At 39.0% G+C, this 21,126-nt stretch overlaps 1 protein-coding gene and 1 long non-coding RNA gene across 2 annotated transcripts; both read right to left on the bottom strand.

Moving 5' to 3' along the window:
- Positions 1 to 2,997: 2,997 nt before the first annotated feature.
- On the bottom strand, positions 2,998 to 6,067 carry LOC104113579 (uncharacterized). The gene is made up of 4 exons (XM_009623787.2): positions 5,942 to 6,067; positions 4,955 to 5,851; positions 4,512 to 4,763; positions 2,998 to 4,275 (listed from the first exon to the last, which is right to left on the bottom strand). Exons 1-4 carry the CDS (start codon positions 6,065 to 6,067, stop codon positions 2,998 to 3,000), a joined length of 2,553 nt encoding a protein of 850 aa, XP_009622082.2.
- A 4,916-nt stretch (positions 6,068 to 10,983) lies between these two features.
- Positions 10,984 to 15,231, bottom strand: LOC104113578 (uncharacterized). The gene is made up of 5 exons (XR_690243.4): positions 15,092 to 15,231; positions 14,919 to 15,011; positions 14,741 to 14,838; positions 14,326 to 14,658; positions 10,984 to 11,387 (listed from the first exon to the last, which is right to left on the bottom strand). It is a non-coding gene; the product is annotated as an uncharacterized lncRNA (long non-coding RNA).
- Between the last annotated feature and the right edge of the window lie 5,895 nt (positions 15,232 to 21,126).

The raw sequence follows: 21,126 nt of genomic DNA, 5'->3' as shown, positions 1-21,126 counted from the left end.
GCGTCTAAAATACGCAATTATAACCTACCATGAACACCCACACTTAAACCATTGCTCGTCCTCGAGCAATCAAACTACACTTTATATAGACACAACCTTTTTAAACAATCCTCCTAACTCATTACACCAAGAATATTTAAAATAGACTAAGCACAATAGTGTAACATCATCACCTCAAGATTTGACTCACAAGCACCATACATTTTTCACAACCCGCTCACTTACTCTAACGTAGAGGTCAATCATTACCTTTCCTTTATGAATCAAGTTCCCTCACACAAAAAAGAGAGTAGTTACACACTCAATAAAATTTAAGAACAATTAGGAACTCAAGATAGAAAGAATTCTCTCACTCTCAGAAACATCATTCATATGCCACAAAAGATGCACCATAGGCTTGCCTGTATTGTACTGCTCTACTAATCGAGCTCATTCAATCTAAGATCAAGTAGGACTTTAATTGGTTATAATGTAGGCTGCGGGACGGGTATGATACATTTAGATATCAAAGTGACTACACCTCCCTAAGCACTTTAATACATACACTTTAACATTTAAAACCCCACACTTATGTCAAACCATAACTCCACCTTCACATCGATATACATCAGCTCCCTACTTCTTTAAGCATAATTACATCAAGAGTTACCACTTTCAAGGAATATTTTTCACAACAATACAACTATTTTTCTTTATTTTCTTTTCCAATTCAAGTGGCTCTTACTTTTTTAAAACAATGCACCTTTCTCCTTATTTCATTAGTTCCACTCAAAAGCCAAACCAACCACCACACACTTTAACTTTTACAAAGTTCATAACAATTCCAAGTGCTCATGAGAGGTGAAAAGGTTCAAAAAGATGGTTAATTCAAATAAATGGGTAAGTCTTGTAATGTGATTGCAAAAGAAACAAGATTACATGCTCAAAGGGGTTAACTATGATACACAACAATTAGGTGGGTAAAAGCATATAATTGGCTCAACAAAGAAATGCTTATATCACTTCCTAGACTGACCGAAACTAGTAATTCGTTTTGCAAACACACGGGGCAAGTTCTAGACATCAAATGCAATGACAGAATAACACACAAACCTCACATACACACTTGACACATAACTCACTCAGGATTGGACTCATCAAGACATTCTAGTCAAAGCAGTTAAGCAAAGTTAAGATCATACAATTTAAGGTACTTATAAAAGAGTCAAAAACTGATCCTAAGCATCACAACCAAAGTACTCACTATTCTCAAGGCATAGCAAAGTCAAGAGATATTGCTTCAATTCCAATCACAACACACTGGCTCCTACTCCTAAAAATAAAACACAACTAACTACACCCAGTTCAAACAAAACCCTTGGAAAAGAAACGCGACACAAAGAAAAACCAAGGGAGAATTATTACACTACCTACAAAAAAATATTATTCTTTTTATTGGACTTTAATCCCTCAAGAAAGCTGTCCACAAAATCCATCGTCGGGAAAAGTCTAAATTTTCTGAATTTTTTTTGTTTCTCAATTTTCATTTTTTTTGCATCACTACACTAAGAAGGAATACTACAATTAAGCTAGGATAGCTTAGAAAATCACCCAGACACTCTCCTTACCCCACACTTAAAATTATACAATGTCCTCATTGTACACTATAAATAACAAGAGTGTAAAAGAGACTCCCTGGTAGGCCAAAGGCCGAAGAATTAGCAGCTCACGAGTACTCAGACTTCCCCCAGGTATGGTCCTTTGTGTGGGCACCCCACACTTAGTTCTCACCATCTAGCTCGCTTTTTTACACCCTTCCTATGGCTTTGCTTCCTATGCTTATAATCCTACAACATCAAAACAACCACTACAAAAGTAATATAATAAAAAAAATAAAAACAAAAGAAAGCAGTAAAGCTGTGTTGCCTCCTAACAAGTGCATGATTTAACGTCGCAGCACGACGCAGGGTCTTGCTTACTCATCAGCGAGTACAACATTGGTCTTCTCACGATCAATTATTTCTCCCTAATAGTGCTTGACTCTTTGTCCATTCACTAAAAATTTCCTTTCACCATTTAAAGCACGCAACTCAATTGCACCATAGGGAGTGACTCTCACCACCTCAAATGGGCCTGACCATCTCGATTTTAACTTCCCAACTTCAGCTTAGAGTTAAACAATAATACCCGTTGGCCTGGCTCGAAGTGACGTGGCTTGATACGCTTGTCATGCCATCTTTTCATTTTCTCTTTGTAAAGCTTAGCATTTTCATAAGAGTACAGCCTGAACTCATCTAACTCATTCAACTGCAAGAGTCTCTTCACATCCGTAGCTTCAAGGTCCATATTCAACTTTTTAATGGCCTAGTACGCTTTGTGTTCAAGTTCAACATGCAAGTGACATGCCTTCCCATAAACGAGCTTATACGACGATGACCCAATTGGCATTTTGTATGCAGTTCTATACGCCCACAAGACATCATCTAACTTTGCAGCCCAATCCTTCCTATTCACACTCACTGTCTTCTCTATGATTTGATTTATTTCTCTGTTAGACACCTCAGCTTGTCCACTTGCTTGGTGATGATATGCCGTAGCAACTCTATGGCGGACTCCATATTTAGCTATAAGGTTATTCAACAACCGATTGCAAAAATGTGTCCCTTCATCACTAATCAAGGCACGTGGAGTCCCAAACCTCGAGAATATGCTCTTTTTCACAAGCGCAGCTACCACCATGGAATTATTTGTTGGCAATGAAATCACCTCTACCCATTTTGACACGTAGTCAACTACTAGCAAGATGCATTTGTTTCCTCTGGACAATAGGGATGGTCCCATAAAATCTATCCCCCACACATCAAAAATCTCGACCTCCAAGATGTTATTCAAAGGCATCTTATGCCTCTTTGTGATTGTTCCTGTTCTTTGACACCGGTCACACTTCTTTACAAATGCATGGGCATCCTTGAATAATGTTTGCCAAAAGAAACCGGATTGTAATACCTTTACAGCTGTTTAATCGCCTCCATGATGACCCCCATAAGGTGATGCATGACAATCATACAACACTAATTCCACCTTCTTTTCTGGAATGCATCTCCTCATCAACTGATCAGCACACTGCTTGTACAAGTATTGCTCATCCCAGTAGTAGAAGTTCACATCATGTAAAAACCTCTTTCTAGATTCAGATTCAATTTTAGGCAGAAGTACCCCAATCACAAGATAGTTCACATAGTTCGCGTTCCATGGGGAAGGGTCTTGGGTGATAGCAAAAAGTTGCTCATCAGGAAATGCCTCTTTAATTTCTCCACCCGCCTCTACGTGGTAATGATTTTCCAGCCTTGATAGACGGTCAGCTACTTGGTTCTCTATGCCCTTTCGATCTCGTATTTCTACATCAAATTCTTGCAACAACAAAACCCAACGCATCAATCTAACCTTAGATACATTTTTTGTAAATAGATACCCGATTGCTGCATGATCGGTATGGACTATGACTTTTGTTCCCACCAAGTATGCCCGAAATGTTTCAAAGGCCCACACAACGTCTATCAACTCCTTTTCAGTGGTGGTGTAATTCAGTTGTGCATCATCAAGAGTCTTACTCGCATAGTAGATGGAATAAAACACCTTGTGTTTCCTTTGGCCTAGCACTGCCCCAATAGCATGGTCACTTTCGTCACACATAAGTTCAAATGGTAAGGACCAATCTGGTGCCGCAATAATGGGGGCAGCCACCAACTTCTTTTTGAGCTCTTCAAATACCTTTAGGCAAGCGTCATCAAAATTGAAAGTTACGTCCTTTTCAAGAAACTTGCACAAAGGAGTAGCAATTTTTGAAAAATCCTTTATAAAGCGCCGATAGAACCCCGCGTGTCCCAAGAAACTCTGGACACCTTTCACATAAATGGGTGGATGTAATTTTTCAATCACCTCCACCTTCACCTTATCAACTTCAATGTCGCTTCTAGACATTCTGTGACCCAACACGATGGCTTCCTGCACCATAAAATAGCACTTTTCCCAATTCAAAACTAGATTTGTTTCTTCACAACGGGCTAACACCTTGCTCAAATTCTTCAAACAGTCATCATAAGAAGACCCAGAGATATAAAAATCATCCATAAAGACTTCCACAAATATTTCCACCATATCGGTGAAAATAGCCATCATGCATCTCTGGAAAGTGGCTGGTGCATTACAAAGACCAAACAACATATTCTTGAAGGCAAAAGTGCCATAAGGACAATTAAAAATGGTCTTCTCCTGATCCTCTGGGCATATGATAATCTGGCTGTACCCCGAATAACCATCAAGAAACTAATAATATTCATGCCCCGCCAATCTGTCCAACATTTGATCAATGAATGGAAGTGGGAAATGGTCCTTGCGGGTTGCTTTGTTGAGCCTTCTGTAATCAATGCAAACTCTCCACCCCGTTACAGTGCGAGTAGGAATTAACTCATTTTTTTCATTCTCTGCCACAATCATCCCCCCTTTTTGGGCACACATTGCATTGGGCTTACCCAGTTGCTGTCAGAGATAGGAAAGATGATACCTACATCAAGCCACTTGATTACTTCCTTCTTCACGACCTCTTTCATAATGGAATTTAATCTCCTTTGCTGATCAACACTGGGGCAGTGTCCATCTTCCAGAAAGATATTACGCATGCAAAACAATGGACTGATTCCCTTGATGTCAGCAATTGTCCACCCAATAGCCTTTTTATGTTTGTGAAGTACTCTGAGTAGTTTTTCTTCTTGTATATAGTCAAGCTGGATGAGATAATCAGTGGCAATGTCTCAGAGTTCCCCAAATAAGCATAGCGTAGATGAACTGGAAGGGGCTTAAGTTATAGCTTTGGAGCTTCTTCAATAGATATCTTAGGAGGGGTCAGAGTGACAGGCCTATCCAACTCCTCAAATCTCCCAAACCCATGGACATAACTGCAAGACATGTCAAGTACTTGCTCAATTTCTCCCATCATCTCATCTTCACTATCTTCTTCATCCCCAATCAAAGCTCGTTCAAGAGGATCTACGGGGCTCATATAAGGCACCAATGACATAACATCACTTTTCACCACAGATATCATGGATAACTCTTCATAATGGGCTGGCAATCTTAGTGCTTTATACACATTGAATACCACCACTCGATCACCGACTCTCATCGTCATCTTTCCTTCACATACATAAATAATAGCTCGGCCCGTGGCTAAGAATGGACGCCCCAAAATAAATGGGACTTCCTGATCATGCTCGTAGTCCAAGATAATGAAATCAGTAGGGAATATGAAAGAACCCACTTGAACTAACACATCTTCAATCACTCCTTCGGGATGAGCAAGGGAGCGATCAGCTAACTGTAAGATTACCGTTGTTGGGTGTGGCTCACCCAACCCCAACTGTCTGAACACAAATAGCGACATCAAATTGATGCTCGCTCTAAGATCACACAAAGCTCGCCCGACTGCATGCTTACCAATCGAGATTTGGATAGTGAAACTACCCGGATCCTTCAATTTCTGAGGTAGCTTGCTTTGGATTCTAGAGCTACATTCCTCATTGAGTGCCATAGTCTCAAATTCAGTCAACCTCCTTTTAGTTGCCACTATGTCCTTGATGTATTTTGCATATTTGGGCACTTTTTGCAGGAGGTCTACTAGTGGAATATTGATTTGCACTTGCTTCAAAATATCATGAAACATTTTAAACGCGACATTATCCTTCACTTTCTGCAATCTTTGAGGAAATATAGGTGGTGGCCTCGCAACTAATGGTGGAGTTTGCTTAGCCACCACCTCTTCAACTGGCTTCTCTAACTCCTTTGATTTTTCAGATTCCGACTCAATAGTGGTTGGCTCCTCATTAAAGGTTACTTATTTTCTCTTTTTTGACTGGACTTCTTACAACTATCTCCCATTCCTCAATGACACAACATTAATAGATGCCTTAGGCTTAGCCTCAGTGTCTCTTGGAAGAGCTCCAACTGGTCGAGTATTTTGGGCACTGGCAAGTTGTCCCACTTGTCGCTCCAAATTTCTCATTGCCGCTGCTTGGGCCTGCTGATCAGCCATTAGTTTTTTCATCATCTCCTTAAGGTGACTTATTGAGTTTGCATGTTGTTCAACCTGAGGTGGTCTATATTGTTGTTAAGGTGCTTGAGGCCTGTATTGATTCTGAGCACCTTGGTTTCCACCCCAAGAGAAGTTTGGGTGATTCCTCCAATTGGGATTGTAAGTGTTCCCATATTGGTTTGTCTGGCCCCTATTTGTATTACCTACAAAACAGACAGACTCTGGATTAACTGGGCATAAGTTGCTTCTATGACCCTCTCCACATACTTCACAAAATAATTGAACCTATTGCATTGGCTGGGCTTGTTGTTTGTTAATAACCAAGGTCATCTGATTGACTTGGTTGGTCAATGTGGAAATCTGCGCTGATAATGCAGAGACGACATCTAACTAGAGAACCCCTGTAGATTTTTGCATTGTGTGTCTGCCTATCTCTCCTTGCCAATCAGGATTGCTTTTGGAGAATTTGTTCAATAACACATATATCTCATCAAAGCTTTTCTGCAACACTTGACCTCCAGCTGCAACATCCACCACAATCTTTGTCTCAGGATGTAGCCATTCTATGAAAGTGTGAGCTAACACTTCATTTGTCTGATTGTGATGAGGGCAGTCTCTGAGCAGCCCCTTAAACCTCTCCCAAGCTGAGTATAAAGACTCCCCCGTTTTCTGTTTGAAGGTGACTATCTCACTCTGATCTTTGCAGTTTTGCCTGCAGGGAAGAACCTTGCCAAAACTTTCCTTGCCAGATCATTCTATGATGTAATAGAATTAGCTAGTTCTACCTTCAACCATCGCTTTGCTTCGCCCAATAGAGAGAACGGGAAAAGTGTGAGCCTCACATAGTCTGGAGTGACTCCGTTGGTGATATTAGTATCACTAATCTCCAAGAAGTCCAGGATGTGCTGTTGTGGATCCTCATGTGGAAGACTCATAAACTGTCCATTCACATGTAGTAGCTGGATCATGCTCTGTTTCAGCTCAAAGTGCCCAGTGATTCTTGGCTTCACAATGTTGGAGGAGACATTAGCAATGATGGGCATCGCCACCTCCTGAACAACCATATGTTGCTCCTCTGCCATGTTCATAGGAAATTGAACAAGTGCCTGAAGATTATTTGTATCCCTTGCTTCCCTCAACCTCCTGTGAAATGTTCTCTCAGGTTCGGGGTTAAAACCTTGAAGTCTGTCCTGGCTTCTGACCCTACGCATTCAATCAAAGTTCCTGAGATCAGAGCAACAATGAAGTAACGTTAGACTTGACGAAATAAACAATGAAAGCAAAAACTAGAAAGTAGTCAATATTCAAGTCCCCGACAACGACGCCAAAAACTTGTTGCTCCCAAATGCACACGCAAGTATACATGGTCATACAAGTAATAAAATGATAAGTCGAGTGTCGAACCCACAAAGACTTGTATCAACTACCCACTAAATTCACCAAGATTGTTATTCAGTCGAGCCAATTTTAGTTCAAGAGTTTAATTATACTAAACTATAATTCTAAGTAGTAACTAAATTATAAAGCAACAAAATGGTTGTTGTGTATTCAGTATAGATAATATTCCAGGGTTGTGATTGATTCACCAATCCTATTGTGTTCTAGTTAACTCTCCTTTTTATACAATTCACTCATGGTTGCTAATTAATCGAAAAATTGCTCTCATAGCCTTCTCCCGAAGTACTCATTGCCTATTCAAAATATATTAACGCCTATATTCCTATGAAATCAATCTATTAAGAATGCATTAATATTGCGATATTTAATTAAGCACAATGAGTAGATATATTCCTATCCTAACCACAAATCCGCTCCCCCCTTAGAGTTAAGATTATGCACTCTTCAATTCTTCTCTAATCTAAATATGGCTTTCTCAAGCATAGCATAGATAGTCAATAGAACCTAACTGCTGGCCAGACAATTAAGCAATTAATCACAGAAATAAAGAAACAACCATATATTGGTGAGTTGTAATCAAGGTTAAGTCAATGTTAAACAACAATATTCATGGCTTAATCACAACCCCAGAATTATGAGTTTTAACCACTCATGAAAGTATCAAACAAATTCATAAGTGTTGGATAATTGAAAATACTAAGAAAAGATGAAGAAATCTGAGATATCCTTGCTCCCCGAATGTTCCTCGTGTGTCTCTAGGTCTAAAGTGTGTCAAAAGTACAGAAAATAATGTTTTTCCATGTATTTATACCAAGTAGGGTCAGACCTAGATGAAATTTTTCTTTCCTAGCCGAAATAGGAAAACTTGCGAACTTAATGCTTTCCATGCGTCACACTGTGCGTCGCACTAATGCTTTTTCCTGTCAGACCATAAAAAACCCAGTCTCTGAAATTTGGAAATTTCTGACAAACATTTGCACTAATGCGTCGCATAGTGCCTCGCACTAGTGCATTTCTTGAGCAGTTGCTTCTTCCTTGAATTTTGACGTCCAGAATTGATCCTCGACCCCCAAACACGATCCCGACTTAATCCCTTGGGCTTTTACTCAGATTTCAAGGCTCCACATAGCTCGAATTAGTTCCATAACATCTACATAACTCAGAATCGCTCATATAAGGCATAAAACATACAATAAGTGCAAAACACTAGCGATTAAAGCTCAAACACAATAAAAGTGCAGTAAATTAGAGTGCGATAAGCGACTAAAATATGCAATTATAGCCTACCATCATTTATCAAATGTCTAATTACTCAAATCATGACTCAATTGTACTATATGTATATCATGCTCTCCCTTGGGAAATAGTCCAAGTATGATCGAATCATCAAACGATTATGAACTCAATCCATGGTTCCGTTGAAATTACTACGCTCTTAATTGTAAATATTTGCAATGTGTTCTAAGCCCTTATGTATTCATGATCTGAAGATATGATTTTCCGAATGTTTTATAAGTGCCTTGAAATATTTTATAGTCCATGTCATATGAAAGAAGGAATGCATGGAGTATGAAATGTGACCATCATGCCAAGAATGATGATTTACATATGTGGCCAAGAGTGCCAATGAAATGAAAGAAAGTATGAAAGGCTATGAAACGAATATGATTCTTTTATATGATAATTAATTTGGGAGTATCGTTAGATCACCAAGGAAGGCTGGGTTATAAATGTCCAGGACCGAAACTACACATGCCGGTGTAGGAGTTGATTACGGGGTGAGTCCTCATTATATTATATTGAGATTAATCCCCTTGATTGTGATGAATTGATAGCTAGCAAGTACATGTCATACCTTACGACATTGTGGTAAGACGACCTAGCCGATTGGGCGGAGATCGGATGCCATGCCACGCACATGGTGGTATTGTGTTTCTATGTCCACCCGCATACATTGGGGTGAGACAACTTAGCCTATCGTGTGGGGATAAGACTCCATGCCATGTTCATGGTGGTGTGTCGGTGTTAAGGATCTCCCAACTAAAAATGAAATTTTTTACTTGAAGCCCTATTTATTTTTAACTTGGTATTTAAATATGATTGATTTACTTACTGTTTTCCATGTTTCTCATCCTTTTATCCTGGCATTCCATTCCATGAGAGGGTATTTAGCTTTACATATTAGTACTATTCTATATATACTAATGTCCCTTTTGCCGGAGGTGCTGCATCTTTAATGGATGCAGGTGGTTCCTCAGCAGGTGGTAGTGATCGTTGATAAAATCATACCCTCTTTTCAACGGATTTTTGTGAGCCCTATTCTGTACCAGGGCCCATATGTTGTATTGTCTTCATGTACATTTACTTTTGAGGTATAGTTGTGGGATTGTCAATAACACTCCCATATGTTACTCATGTTCTCTTAGAGGCTCCGTAGACATATTGTGGGTTGTATTTTGATTGGGGAAAACAAACTAAATATGTTGTAAGTTATTGGATGTTTCCACTTTCTAACTATTCACTTGTAATCTTTTAGAAAATATCAATGGAGTCCCTAAAAGTAATGAAACTTGGTACTTCACATTTTATCCTCTCACGTCTATATTCTTGTTATTGATTCTCAAATCATTCATGGGTAAGGTTGGGTAGACGGCATCAAGTAGGCTTTCTTGACTGGGATATCTCGGTTGAGCGCTGGTCGCGCTCTATAAGGTCAGAGCATGACAAGATTGGTATCAGAGCCTAAGATTTTCAAGTGTCCTAGGATGTCTCGGAGCCATGCCTAGTAGAGTCCTTCTTATTGGTGTGTTGTCAACCGCATCTATAATTAGGAGGCTACTTGAGCATTTAGGAATGTCACCCTTCTTTGTTATTCTAGAATTGTGCGGTAGAGCTTGATTATAAGACTGACCCTTTTTAACTCATGCATTGTTCTAATCTTTCAGTACATGGCGTTTAGGAGAAAGGCGATGAGTGGCGAAATGGCCAATGCCTCCCCAAGAGTGCAAGTTAATGAATTACCTAATGTTGCTGGTAAGCACTCAAGGGGTGAAGACATCCCCCCAACCGCAACACCTCCTGATTCTACTACTCACTATAAGAAAATGGGACTTTAGCGAGGGGAAATCTGGTCTTTAAAAGTCCAATTCCGGTCGTTATAAGTTGATAACGACCGGGAAAAATCCGGTCATCACCGGTCATTAAAAGTCCCGACGTTAAAAGTTTACAACCGGTTTACAATCTGGTCGTTAAAGGATCTTTAGCGATGACATAATTTTCGGTCGTTAGAGACAGGATTTTCCCCTCGCTAATTTGTTATCCGGTCGTTAAAAGTCTTTAATGACAACAATGTATTAAGTCAATTCGAGTGCTTTTAGTGACCGATATTCCCTTCGTTAATTGTATAATTACTTTTAACAACCAAAATGCTCTTCGTTAATAGTCATTTATCTGTTTGAGAAACCTTTCGTTAAAGAGTTTTAATGACCTCATTTTTCTTCGCTAATATGAAAATGTAATAAATATAATAAAAATTTAAATTACATAAATAGTAATAATTATTTATATGCTTTCATACACGCTCAACAACATTGGAAAATAAACCAAATACTTGATTTCTTGTTAATACAAAGAACTAAAGTATCCCAGAAACCAATCCAAATTGTAAGAAACCCATCTTACTAAAACAATGAAAAGTAAAAATAACGCAAACCCAGTCAGGAGACAACTAGAAGCATAAAGTGAGATGAGTTAATCATCATTTTTAATAATTCCTAAAAAGAAAAAGAAAGAAAAATTACAGCATATATATGTACATAAGACAGTGTCTTTAAACCATCGGTGACGAACCAAAAACCTCTTGTATTTCAACTTGCTCTACACTTACTTCAAGGATAGGTTCTTCAGACTTCAAATTTTTAATCTGTTAAAATAATAAATTTATGCCAGTTTAGTAACAAAGAATAAACAACTAAAGACGAAAATGAACACATTAAAGGGGAAATGAACAGATAACACCTTAAATTATCGAATCCACAGATAGAAAACAATATTCACGAGAAGTAAGTTGACTAGCCAAAGAAGTGATAAGTACAACTAAATTCTAGCCAAGTACCGGGCTAACTTATACCAAATTACCCAATCATTATTGGACCCAAAATACACTTTGTCACCTTTCCAAAATTTCCCCCGACACAAAACCAAAATAAATGTCATGAATTTCAACCAATGTTCCTGGATACTATTTGGCAATCTTCCACCAGCTTACCAAAAAATGAACCAGTACTTTTTACTATGTCTACCTGCACTTGTATGCCTTTTAGACTCCCTCTCATATACTTTTGATATTATGGGCATATTAGTGGTTAGTAAACCTATTTGAATAAACTATAACAAGAGGTTAATTGTCTTTTGATTACAAAGATTACTTGCAGTAACATGCAAAGAGATAAAGAATTACAGTGGAGGTTGGGACAGGTAGTGATGATCGATTTCAAGGTGATTTGAGGCAACTGTTTGATGCGAAAATGTTGCATAAGATTGCTGATGAAAGAGGCTTGGAATCAACTGAAATTAATGGTAAAACTACATATACAATTGCTGCTACTAGGATTTCCATAGTCCCTATTGAAGCAGCCGTAGGTAGGGATTCTCAGGAGTTGACAGGTGAGGTATAGGCTGCTAGAAACTCTAAGGTTGATCGAGGTGCTAATTCAACAGCTACATGAATTCACCAAAGTACTAATGGTCAAGGACAAGGTTGTGAATTCAGCTTTACAAACTAATACTAAGGTGGATGGGATTGGTGATCAAGCTAATACACTAACCAAACCAGTCGGGGTGCAGACTAATGTTTAGGAAGTTAGTGAGAAGGAGTGGAGAACTGGGGTGCTCGAAACTGGAAAGCAGGTGCCCAAGACTAAAGAGGCATAGGTTGTAGTGCACATAGAGGCAATTGATGCTTTAAAATCTGGTGTTCAATGTTTGCAGCAATCTAAGGGAGGAGATTGGACAATGGTAAATTGAGTACACCTATCACCTAGCAAAAAGAATGCACCAAGTCACAAAAATCAGAGCACTGCTGCACAAAACATCAGTTGTTCTAATGCTTTTGATACACCATGTATGGAGGAGAAGAAAGCTGGGATACGTGAACCTAATGTTACACCAGTCCAAAATATAGGAGCTGCTGATGCGCAAACTGGGCAACAATCAAAAGGGCGAGATTGGACAGCGGTGACTCGAAATCATACATCACCTAATAAAAACAAGGCATCAAGTCATAAAAACTAGCCTTTTGGAGCAATTTCTGTAGGTACTCGATGTGAGGGTGTAAAGAACGTCAGCTGCTCTAATTCTTTTGAACTATTGCATAATGAGAATGAACAACTTGCGAAAGATAGTGGGAAGAGTATGCAGCAGGAGGATGGTAATGCAATGTCAAGAATTGGGCAATCAAAACCTATAGGCAGTGATACAAAGTAGAAATTTTCAGAGAGTTTAGGAGTTCGATCAACTGTCTCAAAGGACATTGTTCCTGTTGAGGATGTCAAACCTTTGGCAGACCATGTAGATACTGAAACCACGCCAATATTACATTTTTTCAATCTAGAAATCCAATGACCAAGCCAATCATGGTCACTTTAAACACATCGACACAAGAGATTCCTTCACAGTTAATGGAGTCATTTGGGGAACAAGAAGGTGATTCAGGGAAGCAACTAATATCTACAGGGAATAAATAACAATTGGAGAAAGATATGGCCTCAATATCTCAAGCAAATTCTACAAATAAGGTGCCGGTTTCTAAGGAGCAATTAACTGTTACAAGTGAATTCTTGTGCAATCGTAAGACTTGGACCTATCAAGTAGAAGAGGATGAAGAAGATGAGATAAAAAATAACAACTGGCACTGCATGTTATAGAAACTTCCACCAGTACATAAAACCAGACAAGTCACAACTGAAATATTCAATTTCTCAAGCAATATTTCTAAGAAAATGAAAATTGAGAATTTATTGAAGGAATAATAGTTTAATCTCTGATGCCCCTCAAAAATGCAGTGAAGTTCTATAATTTCAACATAGATTTAAGATCATGGTATGTTTGTTATTGACTTATCTAAGTATATCAGAATAGCAGGGATGCCAAAAAGAATTTTGATGTGACTAGAAAGCTTCTGTAATAAAGCTTTTACAGATGACTTCAATGTTTCCTTGGACTTTACAATGAGAACCCCATATAATATCCTCTAGGCTAAAAGACATGATTTCCCTATTAGATTAATAATCAAGCCATTCAAACCAGAGAATTATTTTCGAAAGGCAGTAGGTGTTGTTAGACAAATCCAGAATCAAATAGTTTTCTTTTTTCTCCAGTAAGTCCTTCAATATAAAGATCAAGCAATTCTTTTTTAAAGCCAAATGCAAAATATGTAATTTCAGTCAGATGTTATATTCTTTGATGGAACAGCTTGTCTTATTGAAAATTGATTTGAGTAATCAATACACCGTCTTTTTTAGGAATATATGATTTTTTTGAAGATTAACGTGTTAAATTTAAGAGCAACTAGCTAACTGTTTGGTACCACAGAGTTCATATGTGAAGCTATTCACTGAAGAAAGAAAAATTACTAATCACTGGCTCTTCTTTTTCACATAGAACAATCTAAATAAATACCCTTCTAACATTGTCTAATGGTAATACATCATAAATTAAAAAGATACAGGAAGAAACAGGAAAATAAAAAAGCACAAATCGACAATTTATCTTAGGGAATGCGGAAGAAACCAAAAGGACTAAGATTAGGTTACTATAAAGGTACGCTTTATAGAGTAAAATAGGATTTTTAATGTACTAACCTGTTATATGATTCAATCATACTTATCACTTGAAGATGGTGATGAAGGCTGATCAAACACTATCTTTGCAAGCTGTGCGTATTTACTCCCTGACTCATCATATTTACTCTCTAGCCCTTCCAAACGTCCTTTAAGAGATTTATTTTCTTTTACAGTAGCATTCAACTTTCCCAACAATGCAGCTTTAGAGGAGTTACCACTTTTCAACTCCTTAGCGGTTATCCCACCACCAAATCCAACTACATGACTCTTTCGTTGAGGTCCGAAGCACCTTTATACAACCTCAATGTTTGTAAGAGACGATTCAGATTGCACCAATTCTTTGATTTTATCCTGTAAAATAAAAAATAATTTAATTAAAATAATACAACACAATAAATAAATAATGTAAATTGAAATTTATCAATAAACATACATATTTCTCATTGGTTTCAGGTTCAACAAGCTTGTTATTCTTCTTACGAGTCTCAAAGAAAATAGTTGCCACATCTGGTGGATTACCATCTTTACCCCCTTCACATTGAAATAAACAAGTCAAAGAAATCTTTGTAACAAAGATGAGGTTTCTTAATAGAATTATAAGATTTACTCACCAATTCATAAATGATCCCCCTAATTGGCTTACTACCAGTACGATGAGGCATACTCAACTTAGACCTATTGACCGAGTTTCTTGTACTTGTCTCCTAAATTAATAATGTACCGGCAAAATTCTGTTTAGACACTTAATATAACACGATGTTAATAAACAGTTATGAAATCATACCTTAAATATTTCAGTAAAAAAAATGCTCCTTGACTAGCCATTCCCAATCACTCTTGTCTACCCCCTTTGGCACATCTTTTAGAGCATAACAGAATGGCTTAGACTTAATATTCTTGTGCATCGATCCTATCCAATTATTCCATAACTTTCTAATATGTTTTAAGACATGATCTCGTTGATCATTTATGTCATCACTGTCAAATTTGTTCTACAATATTTCACAGTATCATTAAATATGAAACAACAACAATAACATACCAGTGTAGTCCCACAAGTGAGGTCTGGGGAGGGTAGAGTGTACGCAGACCTTACCCCTGCCTTTAAAAAGGCAGAGAGGCTATTTTCGGAAGACCCTCGGCAACGTGACAATTGACAATAAGAACTAATTATCAGTCCTAAGTTTATGTCAAACAGAAGTTGTGATCACATCGATTACAAAGATAGAATGATTATAAATGACTTAGAAATTTGATCCAATACATTAGAATTCATTCTTGATTCCTGGACTACACAAAGATTACCTTAAAAGAGTATTAATATTTGGAGCTAACAATACAATCTACAAAGAGACACTTTCACAAGAGTGAACAAGATGAAAGAACTCATATCGTTAATCTCAATATAAGATCCCAAATTTGTTCATCACACGTTAACAGGACATGCAAAGAAGTATTCTGTAACGACCCAACCGGTCGTGTTGAGCTCTAGCACATCGTTCGGTAGTTTGAGGCCATGAGTAGCTTCACTTCAGGTATTATGTCTTGTACGCGTGATCGGAATTGAATTTCGGGAAGTTCAGAGTTGATTTGGAAAGAAAGTTCTCATTTCAGAAGCTTTAAGTTGGAAGAATTGACTAAGGTATGATTTTTTGAGTAAACGACCTCGGAATCGGGACTTAAAGGTTCCAACAGGTTCGTATGATGATTTCGGACTTGGGCGTATGTCCGCATCGGGTTTTGGATGACCTAGGAGTGTTTCAGCACCTATTGTGGAAAGTTAGAATTTTGGAAGGATTTTATAAATTGGGTTGAAGTGTATTTTTAATGCTATCAGTGTCCGTTTGGGATTTAGAGCCTGGGAATAGTTCTGTATGGTGATTCTGGTCTTAGAAGCACGTCCGGATGTGGATTTGGAGGTACGTAGGTCATTTTGGGGTCATTTGGCGAAAGTTGGAATTTGAAGGTTTTGGGAATTTTGTGTGGGAGTGGAATTTTTGATATCGGGGTCGAATTCCAATTTCGGAAGTAGGAGTAGGTCCGTAATATTGAATGTGACATGTGTGCAAAATTTGAGGTCAATCGGACGTGATTTTATAGGTATCAACATCGAATGTAGAAGTTTGAAGTTCTAAAGTTCATTAAGCTCAAATTGGGGTGCGATTCATGATTTTGATGTTGTTTGATGTGATTTTAGGCCTCGAGCAAGTTTGGGTTATGTTATGGGACTGGTTGGTGTGGTTAGACGGGGTCCCGTGGGCCTCGGGTGTGTTTCGGATCAATTCGGGCTGTTTTGGCTGATGTTGTTGCTGGTTCTGATATTGTCCTTCGCGAACGCGAAGGGAGGAGTTTTGGGCTGCTGATGGTTGTTCTTCGGGAATGCAACACGGGGGCCGTGAATGTGGAAGAGGGTCTGGAACTGCCTACGCAAAAGCGGGAGAGCTGCCGCGAATGCGTAGAAGGAAGATGGAGCGGGGCCTGGAGCAGTTGGCCTTCGTGAATGCGGTTGGTGGAATGCGAATGCGAATGCGAACGCGAACGCGAAGGGTGGTAGTCTCAAATGTTCGCGAACGTGATCAAGATGACGCGAACGCGAAGAGGAAATTAGAGACAGTGTTTCTTTGGCCTTCGCGTTTGCGATAGTCATTCCGCGATTGCGAAGAAGGGCGGCCTGGGAAGTGAAGTTTAAAACGGAAATTTGTCCACCTTTCATTTCATTTCCTCCATGGGAGCCTATCTTCGAGCGATTTTGGAGCACTATTTCTAGCATCATTCACCAGGTAAGTGAGTTTTACCTATTCCAAGTTAGAAACATGGTATTTGAATGGAGTTAAACATGGAAATTAGTAAAAATTTGGAATTTTAAAGAAAAACCTAAATATTTATATTTTTGGATGTTGACCACGAATTTGGGCATGGAATTGAGAATAAATCATATATTTGATTTCGTAATGTTATGGGTAATGTTTATCTTAGAAAGTTTTAGGAATCCGGGCACGTGGGCCCGAGGGTTGCTTTATCGACTTTTCGAGCGGAGTTGGGAATTTGTCTAAATTGATTTGTTATGAGTATTAGAGTGAATTTTTATTGGTTTGCACATTGTTTGACTAGTTTTGGAGAGGCGAGCATCGGTTTGAGGTGTTAGAGGGGCTTTAGAGCCGGTTATGGAACTTCAGAGCGAGATAAGTCTCCTGTCTAACTCTGTGAGGGAAACACTACCCCTAGGTCTTGTAATTGATATTTGTTACTTGTTGCGGGGGCTACGTACGCACGAGGTGATGAGAGTCCGTACGTAGATAGATTCATGTCATTGTCCGGGTAGACTTAGGTTCACACCATGCTATACTTGTATTATATGGGTTATCCTTGTTCGTTTAATTCCTTTATTTTGCTTTACAACTTGAGACTAGACATGCGTAGAGTGATAAACTCACATTTGTAGAGATTTGATAAGTTTCATGATTTGATGCGGAATAATGGTGTTCCTCTTACGGATTTCTCACGCGCCATGCATTTTCATTGAATGTTTTTCCTTAAAATTTTTTTATAACTCACACGTTTATTCGTGAGTGGGGGTCAAGGACTCACTTAAGCTTCTTATTCTAATGGGATCGGGCCGTTCGCCTCGGCAGAATTTATGTACCACACTCTCATGGGAGCGGGCCGTTCGCCTCGGCAGTTTAATAGATGCATCTATGGTTCGTGCCATTTGACCCTCGCTAGTACACATATTATGATGGGATTGGACCGTACCCCTCGGCATTTCTATAAAATTTCCTCATGAAATCGTGCGTAATATATGGCAAGAAGCCAATGTATCTGTGAGATTTCCTTTATTTGAATTATACTAACCTATTTGGTGAGGTCCATTATATATATATATATATATATATATATATATATATATATATATACATATGCTCCAGTCAAGGAGGAAATTGCTAATTGAAGGCTCGAGTTTATTGTGAAGAGGAGAATTGTACCACATATATATACTTGTTTATTTTGGTTATTTATTCTATCTCATAATTGTTCACCTCTCTACTATACCTGATATTATTGGACCACTAGTAAGTGTCGATGTCGACCACTCGTCACTACCCATTCGGGGTTAGGCTGAATACTTACTGGGTACACGTTGATTTAAGTACTCATACTACACTTGTTGCACATTTTTGTGCAGGTATATTTATGTCTGGTGGTCCTTTGGCACGAAGGCGCGGATGATGCGGGGACTTACCGTGAGCTGCATTTCATGTTACGATCCGTAGCCGACACAGTCTCCTTCAGAGTTATTTATATTTTTCCTATCTAATTTGTATTTCGGACAGATGTTGTATTTTATATTACTTCCTAGTTGATGCTCAAGCACTTGTGACACCGGGGTTTGGGGGTGCTTACGGGTTATTCATTAATGTAGTTGCGAAAAATATTTTCATTCACTTTGTAAATCCCATTTTGTATTATGTAATTAAAGAAAATTATGATTTCAAATACTAATATGAGTAATTAGGATAATCATTTATTGTTGGCTTTCCTGACCGCGGTGTTAGGCGCCATCACGACCTTTAATGGATTTTGGGTTGTGACAATATGATATCAGAGCATTAGGTTCACTTAGGTCTCACGAGTCATGAACAAGTCTAGTAGAGTTTTGCGGATCGGTATGGAGACATCTGTACTTATCTTCGAGAGGCTATAGGGCTGTTAGGAGCACTTCCCTTCTTGATTCCTCATCATGCCATTTGATTCCTTTAAGGCTTATGCCTTTATTTCTTTCCTATTCAATCTTATGCGACGTTAAGCGCTTGTTATCAGTTGGGAAGCGAGAAATTTTAAGGGTACTGCAGATGTGGTACAAGATGTTTCTCGCTACATATTTGGTTGGGTTGATGTTGTCGCCTTGCGAAAGGATGTTCTGTCATTTCAGCTCAGTAGCTGTATTCCTGATGGTTTTGAGGCTATGCACGGGTTGCCATGATGTTCGTGAGTTGTTATCGCACAGTATTGATGTAATGGTAGGATACTTGCCTATGTGTCAGGGCAGTGAACAACATGAGATGAGGTTCTTCTCGGTGTGTGATTCAGAGGTTCAGTGTTTTATTTCCAGCAGAAAGGCAATCGAACTATGAATGTTCAGGGTTGGGATGATAGAGTAATGAGACTTGGTATTTTTGAGTATGGTGGAATTTTTGTCTATAATGTGGCATCGTTGTCCTTGTTAAAGTTGTTAAGTTTGTCTATGTTATGGTCTTCTTCAATTCGCCTTTGGGGCAGGGTATTGTGACATGGTGCCGGGGAAGTGGCTGTCAGAGATCGCGGTGTGCAGTGGTTCGAAATCGAACCGGTGTTCCTAATATTGACGGCTCGAGGAAGATGATCTTTAGAAAGGTTTAGAGTTGGTGGCGATCTATTGGTTCAAGTGATACAAGAGATGGATTTCTGTTAGGCAACAATTGGGTGAGGAAGGGCATGTGAGAGGTGTCTTGTGGTGGTTAAATTTCTAGAAGGACAAATGTGAGAAGCAGAAGTCGAGTAGTTGCTTAAAGGAGGGGGTTTGACCAAAGTGGGAGAGTATCATATGGGTTCTGTGCTAGGATTGCTACACGACTTGAGGAAAGTTTAGAGTGATTTGGGGTTCATGGTGGACCGTGACTAGGTCTACGGTCTAATTTAGAATATTGGCTACTATACTGAGGAAGATTGGATACGACATGAGGGAGTTGCTTAATATAAAGAGGGCGGCAACATGAATTCAGATTAGAATGTATCGTCGGGCCTTTAGTCGATGTCAATGGGGAGTGAACGGACTTGTAAAATCGGTGAATGAGCACAGGCTCAGGATGGTTTATTGGTTTCGTAGTAATTGTACTCGGTGCAGTGTCGTTAGAAGGTGTCGACATGGAATTTACACAGGTGAGTTATCTTCGGTGAGCAGGTTAGCGGTTGCGTGGAGTTGGCGAAGCTTCTACGAAGAATTATAATGGCTATCCGATAAGAGGTCAAGTATGTAAATGTGGCTAGAGATTCACAGTGTTCATGAAATGTTGAACAGGAAGATTTCGAGAAAATTTGGCAGGTCGATTGTGCCAGATCATGTCAATGAGGAAAAAGGAATCTTGGTGGGTTCTAGGGTTATGCAATTGTAACTTCAAGCTAAGTAGGAGAGCCCTATTGTCTATGATTGGATTGCATGGTTGTCTACTTATGGGTTTTCTGGTTATCGGCGTATTGGTGGGTCATTACGACCAAAGAAAAGAAATTTGAGCAAAGGATTTGAGGAATGTGTGCTATATTGGGCCTTATCAGTTCATGTTCAGGTTGTGGGAAGACTCAGAGTTTATGCTGCATGTGGAGGTGATGTACAAGTAAAGTGATCCAGCCATGAGCTTCTCTGAGAAGGTGTTCATGTGCTAGCAGAGCCTTGGAGTGTTCTATGTTATCATCGATCTGCGGTGTAGCATTGGAGGACGGGAGAAAACAACTTCAGATTCATAAAAGAATTTATTAGAATTGGTGTACCAATTGAAGATGCAAATGTGCGCACAAGGAGGGTATGAGATGGTTCGTGGGTTTTGAGACAATGCGGTCTCGTGAAATAGGGTAACTCAGGATGAGTGCGGATTGGGTTCGTTATATTCTGAATGGAGCTATTATTATTTCTAAGGCAAGCCCCGGGTAAATTAGAAGGAAATTGGTTCGGTTAGCAATTTTCGAATCAGCATGGTGGTGGCAATGATCGGTTCCTTCAATGTGTTAAGTAATACAGGCGATTGGTGGAGTTACGTACGAGGCTTGACGACCGCCGTAATTTGAGTT

This window comes from Nicotiana tomentosiformis, chromosome 9 (assembly GCF_000390325.3).
Source record: "Nicotiana tomentosiformis chromosome 9, ASM39032v3, whole genome shotgun sequence".
NCBI lineage: Eukaryota > Viridiplantae > Streptophyta > Magnoliopsida > Solanales > Solanaceae > Nicotiana > Nicotiana tomentosiformis.
This window is presented reverse-complemented; position numbering and strand designations above follow the sequence as displayed.

Coding starts and splice junctions, on each gene's coding strand:
- LOC104113579 (XM_009623787.2), bottom strand. CDS start 6,067: ATGGCTGATCAGCAGGCCCAAGCAGCGGCAATGAGAAATTTGGAGCGA. Junction 5,852..5,941: donor ACACTGAGGCTAAGCCTAAG/GCATCTATTAAT, acceptor TTTAATGAGGAG/CCAACCACTATTGAGTCGGA. Junction 4,276..4,511: donor CTATCTCTGACAGCAACTGG/GTAAGCCCAATG, acceptor GGGTACAGCCAG/ATTATCATATGCCCAGAGGA.